The 7,500-nt window shown below is 37.0% G+C and overlaps 2 protein-coding genes across 2 annotated transcripts in view; one reads left to right on the top strand and one right to left on the bottom strand.

Moving 5' to 3' along the window:
* The window catches only part of capn5a (calpain 5a), an 80,297-nt gene that overhangs the window by 41,196 nt on the left and 31,601 nt on the right, over window positions 1-7,500 (bottom strand). The window contains exons 4-5 of the mRNA XM_056478111.1: window positions 1,757-1,965; window positions 420-612 (exon numbers count right to left, since the gene is read on the bottom strand). Coding sequence (XP_056334086.1) covers window positions 420-612; window positions 1,757-1,965 — 402 coding nt within the window. The remainder of the gene's footprint in view (window positions 1-419; window positions 613-1,756; window positions 1,966-7,500) is intronic.
* Window positions 4,899-7,500, top strand: part of ompa (olfactory marker protein a) — a 3,520-nt gene continuing 918 nt past the window's right edge. Inside the window, 1 exon segment of the mRNA XM_056478112.1 lies at window positions 4,899-5,026. Within this exon segment, the coding sequence (XP_056334087.1) occupies window positions 4,976-5,026 (51 nt within the window). The 5' untranslated portion in view covers window positions 4,899-4,975.

The raw sequence follows: 7,500 nt of genomic DNA, 5'->3' as shown, positions 1-7,500 counted from the left end.
ACATCTCATTATATAACAACAAATTTTCTTGCTCTGAATTTCTGCTCATTTCATTCATTTTTCTTCGGCTTAGTCTCTATTTCAGAGGTCACCACAGCGGGACCGCCAACTATTACAGCATATGTTTTACTCAGTGGATGAACTTCCAGCCGCAACGCAGTACTAGGAAACACCCATACACACACACACACACACAAACACTCAGGTGCCAACAGAGGAAGAGCATGCAAACTCCACACAGAAATGCCAACTGACCCAGCCGGGACTTGAACCAGCGACCTTCTTCTTGCTGTGAGGCCACAGTGCTAACCACTGAGCCACCATGCCACCCCATGCTCATCACAGTGTAGTAATATAATACTGCACCATCATGCATGTTCAGAAATGAACATGAACAGACAAAGAACAGACACACTCACTCTGATTGAGCAGCTGATGAGGCCTCCTCTGTTGTGGACCTTCAGGACCCGATCAAAGAGCTGATGCCGAGCCTCTTCATCCTGAGCAAACTTCCCTTCCAGTAGATCCATGGGCTCAGAAACACCACCAGTGAAGTCCACCAGAGCATCTGCTGTGTTTCCACCATCCAGAGCCTCATAACAGCCACACAACCTGGAAAACAATAACAGCAACCAAGACCAACAACAACCATCAGTTTCTTAAGAAAGAGCCAATGGGGCCAATGCTTGTTTCTGATTGGCTCGTGAGCATTCTAAGGTGTGCCATTATTTTCAGATATATCTACAGTTAAAGTAGTTCCGACAGGTTTTTAGCTCATAATAGCTCCATATCAATATGCTGAATAAGTTCAGTCACAGCTACAACAGTCTAATGCTCGATTCTGATTAGCAATCTAAGATGTGCTGTTATATTTAGATAAACGCACAGCTAAAGTAGTTCCGGCAGGTTGAGCACATTACAGCTCCATATCACTATGCTGAATGATTTGAGTTATTTCACAGATACAACAGTCAAATACTCGATTATGATTGGCTGGTGAGCATTCGAAGGCGTGCTGTTATTATTAGATAAACGCACAGCTAAAGTAGTTCCGACAGGTTTTGAGTGCATCACAGCTCCATATCACTACGCTGAATGATTTGAGTTATTTCACAGCTACAAGAGTCAAATACTCTATTCTGATTAGCTGGTGAGCATTCTAAGGCGTGCCGTTATTATTAGATAAACGCACAGCTAAAGTAGTTCCGACAGGTTTTGAGTGCATCACAGCTCCATATCACTACGCTAAATGAGTTTTCAGTTACTACAGTAAAATACTTCATTCTGATTGGCTGGTGAGCATTCTAAGGTGTGCCGTTTTTATTAAATTAATTTAATTATTTCATTTTATTTGATTAAGAAATGTAATACAATTAAATAGATTATTTAATTTAGTTTAATTTTATTATTTTTTTGTATGTTTTTATTTACCCATTTATTTATCAACTCATATTGAAATATGAAAGTTATTATTATGTGAAGTTATTGTTATGTGATAATGAAATGCCCATAAGTTGCTGCTGTGGCAATAAAATCAGTGTCTTTCATATATTTTGAGAGTTTAGTTACACTTTTAATAAATGGCTGTTGCATGTGTTACTTTAAATTCAAATGAGCTTCTGCTTCCAGGCCCCTCCCATAAGAGGGTGGAGCCTGTACAGCTTGTGCCTCTAAAACTTTGGCAGCAATTAACAAAACATGCATGCGTTTTAAAGCACTGCCAGTTTAAATGGATGTGTTTATTTTTGATACGTACTTTGCATAGGCTTTCTCCACCAGAGCGCTCCAGAACTCATTACTGTCATTGGAGTGGCAGTAAATGAGGTTCCCATTTGCGGTTGGCAGCCGGTCATCAATTACAACATCGACCCACTCTCCAAAACGCCAGAACCGAAAGTGAAAAATCCCAGCATAGCTCTCCGGTTTATCCTTGTCCCATTCCTGGTCCTTCCAATCCGGGATGACCTACAAATGGATGAAAAACTGTTTTTTAATAATCTGACAACCAGGCATCTGATGCAGAAAACAAAAGACGGTTTAGATGGTAAACCAGGGAGCCTAATCCCAGTAAACGGCACCATGAAATAGAAGCAATACATCAAAATGCTCAACAGCATCAGGTTGTCTGCAAAGAAACTTGTTCCTGGGTACCATTAGACATTTCAGCACAACAACGACACTAAACACACAGTAAAAGTGATGAAGAAATGGTAAGCAGACAAAAACATTAAAGTTTCGCAGTGGCCCAGCCAGTGTCCTGAACTTTCCTGAGGCACTCCAACCTGAAAGAGTTGGAGCTAATTGCTAAAGATGAATGGGCAAAAATACCAGTGGAGACATGCAAAAAGCTGCTCAGTAATTATAGGAAGCATTTGATTGCAGTAAATAGCCAATAAAGGGTTTTTTATTGATTATTGAGAAGGGTATGAACAATTCTGGATGTGCCACTTCTTGTTCAAATGTAAATAAAAGCTGAGGAATTTAGGAGGTGGAGCGGCTGCCGTTATGGTGCAGATACAACAACCTGAAGCTGAACACACTCAAAACAGTGGAGATGATAGTGGACTTCAGGAGAAACCCCCCTGCACTCCCCCCATTCACCATCATGAACAGCACTGTGGCTACAGTAGAGTAATTCAGGTACCTGGGCACCACCATCTCTCAGGATCTGAAGTGGGACATTCATATAGACTCTATTGTGAAGAAAGCCCAGCAGAGACTGTACTTCCTTCGTCAGCTGAGGAAGTTCAACCTGCCACAGGAGCTGCTCGTACAGTTCTACTCAGCTGTCATCCAAGCCATCCTCTGCACTTCAATCACCGTCTGGTTCGGCTCAGCTGCCAAAACGGACCTCCGTAGACTACAGCGAATAGTCCGGACTGCTGAACGAATCACTGGCACAACCCTTCCTACACTTCTAGAACTGTACTCTTACAGAGTGAGTAAAAGGGCTCGCAAAATCACTCTGGACCCCTCACACCCAGCACACTACCTGTTCGAACTGTTACCGTCTGGTCGGCGCTTCAGAGCACCAAGCACAAAAACAGCCAGACACAGGAAAAGTTTCTTTCCTCAGGCTGTCTACCTTATGAACAGTTAAATATTCCCCTACTGTGCAATAAATATGTGCAATACTTTCTCATACGCACTTGTACACAGCACCTTATATCAATATACAATGCAATACTCTCTACATTCGCACTTGTACACAGCACCTTATAACCTGTATATTTATAACAATCTGTACATACAACTCAACATCCAGGTTTCTTCACTAACCGCATCTGTTTAATGTTTTTAATTTTTTCTCTTTCATATTTATTTTCTGTTGTCACTTGTCACTTCATGTACACTGGAAGCTTCTGTAGCCAAAACAAATTCCTTGTGTGTGTGAAGCACACTTGGCAATAAAACTGATTCTGATTTGTTTTGTTTTTTCACAATGATGATTTTTTTTTTTATTTATAAAATTTTTTAGGGGTTTTCACCTTTATTGTTATAAGGACAGTGGAGATTTAGAGACAGGAAAGTATTGGGGGCAGAGATAGAGGAAGGGTCAGCAAAGGACCTCGAGCCGGGAATCGAACTCGGGTCGCCGTGAACACCTAGGTGCCATGTGTCGACGCACTAACCACAAGGCTATTGGCGCCGACCACAATGATGATTTTTATAACATCAAAATTCTCAACAACAGCATCAGGCAGTCTGCAGAGAAACTTGTTCCTGGGCACCAGTGGATATTTTAGCACAACAACAACGCTAAACACACAGCAAAACAGATAAAGAAATGGTTCTTTCATTCAATTTCTTTTTGGCTTAGTTCCTTTATTAATCAGGGGTTGCCACAGAGGAATGAACCGCCAACTTATCCAGCATGTTTTACTCAGCGGAAGCCCTTCCAGCCGCAACCCATCTCTAGGAAACACTCATACACACTCATTCACACACATACACTACGGCCATTTTAGCTTACCCAATTCATCTATACCGCATGTCTTTGGACTTGTGGGGGAAACCGGAGCGCCCAGAGACACTCCACGTGAACACGGGGAGATCATGCAAACTCCACACAGAAATGGCTCAACCCAGCGACCTCCTTGCTGTGAGGCGATTGTGCTACCTACTGTGCCGCCCAATGAAGAAATGGTTAGCAGACAAAAACATTAACATTTTGCAGTGGCCCAGCCAGTGTCCTGAACTCAATCCAATTGAGAATCTGTGAAGGGAGCTAAAAATCAGGGTGATAGCAAAGAGACCTGAAAGAGTAGGAGCTCATCGCTAAAGATGATACCAGTGGAGACATGCAAGAAGCTGGTCAGCAATTATAGGAAGTGTTTGATCGCTGTAATAGCCAATAAAGGTTTGTCTATTGATTAATGAGAGGGTGTGAATAATTTTGGACATGGCACTTTTTGTTATGTAAATAAAAGCTGATAATTTTTTTTTTTTTTTTTTCGCAACGATGCCTCTTGTACAACGTCTTATTATCTTTTGGGAGAAGCCAGTGTCATTTCTGGTAAACAACAACAACAACAACAACAACAACAACAACAACAACAACTTGCTGGTTGAAAAATAAAAGTAACCTTACAGATTGACTTTATATATTGCAGCGAAACAAATAGTAGTAAAATTTTCTCCAGAAGAAAAATATAAGACATTCTATATATAAAAAGCAATTATCTGAACAATTATCACAAATATAAATAGGATTTTCAAATGTACAAACAAAACAAAGCCAAAATTTTACAACAGCAGAGAGCATCTGTTGCCTAGAGCTATAACACTGAATCTGTTTATTTTGCTCCTCCTCCTTTTTCCAAAACTGAAGTCGAGTCTCAGAGAATCAATAAAATCCCCATCTGAGCGAGTGTGTGTGCCCGAGGGAACGCAGAGGCGGTGCAGCGGATGGAAAAGTGAAGGTTGAGCGAGGAAAAGCTTCATTCACACACACAGAGAAAAACGAAACAGCATCATGGGTTCAGAAATGGAGCTGACGTTCACCGAGGATCTGCAACTGACAGAGGTCATTAACATTTATATTTACTCATTTAGCAGACGCTTTTATGACTTACAAGTGAGGATTTACACCTGCAAAAAAAAAGCTTTTCTTACTTTGAGTTCTTGTCTTGTTTCTAAACTGGAAAAAATATCTGTATATTGAGCTTTCCATTCATTTACAGTTGTGAATTGCACTATGGGTTGTTGATCTCTGCTGTGACTTTTGATGATGAAAATTTAACTCTACAGTTGAACAAAGTGACTTTTATTATTGACATTTTGGTAGTTTGAAATAATATAATGTGTAAGAAATAATATAGGGAGTATATGTTCTGAATGTATGGTATGTACTCGCAGTTTATTACAAGAGTTTTGCAGTATAATATACAACAACAACCCAGAGAATATAGCAATGCAAACTATTAAATGTTCATAAAAGCTACTTATTCAACTTTTCAAGGTTAAAAGTTGTAAGAAGATAGATCAAAAGCTCATAATGCAATTCAAAAGCAGAAATAAACGGTGATATTAAGAAAATTAATATAAAAATATTAATCAGAAATAAGAAAAAACTGCTAGTTTATGGATATTTTCACAGTGAACTTTTCTAGTTTAGAGTTTCTGTCTTGTTTCTAGTCCAAATATTGAAAAATTATGAAATCGAGAAGCGTTTTCTTGACAAGTTAGTTATTTCTTGTTTTCAGAAATAAAATGTCAATATTAAGTGAGTCTTTCCTTAAAACAAGCTAAATAATCTGCCAATAGGGTGAGCGAATTCATCTTATTTCAAAGCGAAAAAAATATATGTATAATTTTGCTTACCACATAGGCAGATCATTTTGCTTGCATTAAGGAACTGATTTTTAATTAATATAAGATTTTTTACTTGTCAAGAAAATGTTTCTTGATTTAATAATTTTTACAAATTTAGACTAGAAGTTTAATGTTTATCATTTTTTATTATTATTTTTTTTTCATATTTATTTTGTGTTGTCACTTTACACTGGAAGCTTCTGTAGCTAAAACAAATTCCTTGTGTGTGTGAAGCACACTTGGCAATAAAACTGATTCTGATGATATGTCGACATGTCTTATTTTAAATCAATTACTTTTTTTTTTTTTCAAGGTGATGCGTTTACGGATGCAGTCGATTTCAGAATTTTTCAATATTTAGACTAGAAACAAGAGTAAAACTTTAATTTTAAGGTAAGTGATTGCAAGCAAATTTATATGGGCTGAAATTAAACAAATAAATTAAATTGAGTGATGTTAAACTTCATTTGTTTGTTTAAATTCAGCCCATATAAACTGTTTGCAACCACTTACCTTAAAATATTTTTAGTAAACCCAATGAATCGTTTTAAGCAGAAGTGCATTAAATCATCAGTGAGTAGCAGGATATACATGCTATGATAAATCTAAATTAAGTTGAACTATTTATTAATTTATTTATTATTAAGGTGATGTGTCCGCGGGTGCAGTTGCTCCAGCAGATAGAGTAGTTGTCTTGTTTCTGGAGCTTTTGTTGAGGAATAATGTGTCAAAATTAAGTCAGTTTTTCTATAATGCAAGCAAAATGATCTATCTGTCAATGGGGTAAGAGAAATTATATTTTGTTAAAAACTCAATACTAACAAATAATTTCTGAAAAACAAGACAATTTTATTGAAATTTTCACAGTATTTCCTGTAATATTTTTTCTTCTGGAGAAAATCTTATTTGTTTTATTTCAGCTAGAATAAAAGCAGTTTTTCTTTAAACCGTTTTAAGGTCAATATTATTAGCCCCCTTAAGCAATATATATTTTTAATTGTCTATATAAACCACTGTTATATAATGACTTGCCTAATTAACTCCGTTAAGCCTTTAAATGTCATTAAGCTGAATACTAGTATCCAGTAAAATAGTATGTGCTGTCATCATGGAAAAGATCAAATGAATCAGTTATTAAATGATTATGAGTTATTAAAACTATTATGTTTAGAAATGTGTTGAAAAAGTCTTTCTGTTAAACAGAAATTATGGAAAAAAACATACAGAGGGGCTAATAATTGAGGAGGGCTTTAACTGTACATGCTACGATACAGCTAAATGAAGTCTAATTATTTCTGAACTGATTTATTATTAAGGTGATGTGTCCGCGGGTGCAGTTGCTCCAGCAGATAGAGTAGTTGTCTTGTTTCTGGAGCTTTTGTTGAGGAATAATGTGTCAAAATTAAGTCAGTTTTTCTATAATGCAAGCAAAATGATCTATCTGTCAATGGGGTAAGAGAAATTATATTTTGTTAAAAACTCAATACTAACAAATAATTTCTGAAAAACAAGACAATTTTATTGAAATTTTCACAGTATTTCCTGTAATATTTTTTCTTCTGGAGAAAATCTTATTTGTTTTATTTCAGCTAGAATAAAAGCAGTTTTTCTTTAAACCGTTTTAAGGTCAATATTATTAGCCCCCTTAAGCAATATATATTTTTAATTGTCTATATAAACCACTGT

The sequence above is a fragment of the Danio aesculapii genome, chromosome 18 (assembly GCF_903798145.1).
Source record: "Danio aesculapii chromosome 18, fDanAes4.1, whole genome shotgun sequence".
NCBI lineage: Eukaryota > Metazoa > Chordata > Actinopteri > Cypriniformes > Danionidae > Danio > Danio aesculapii.
This window is presented reverse-complemented; position numbering and strand designations above follow the sequence as displayed.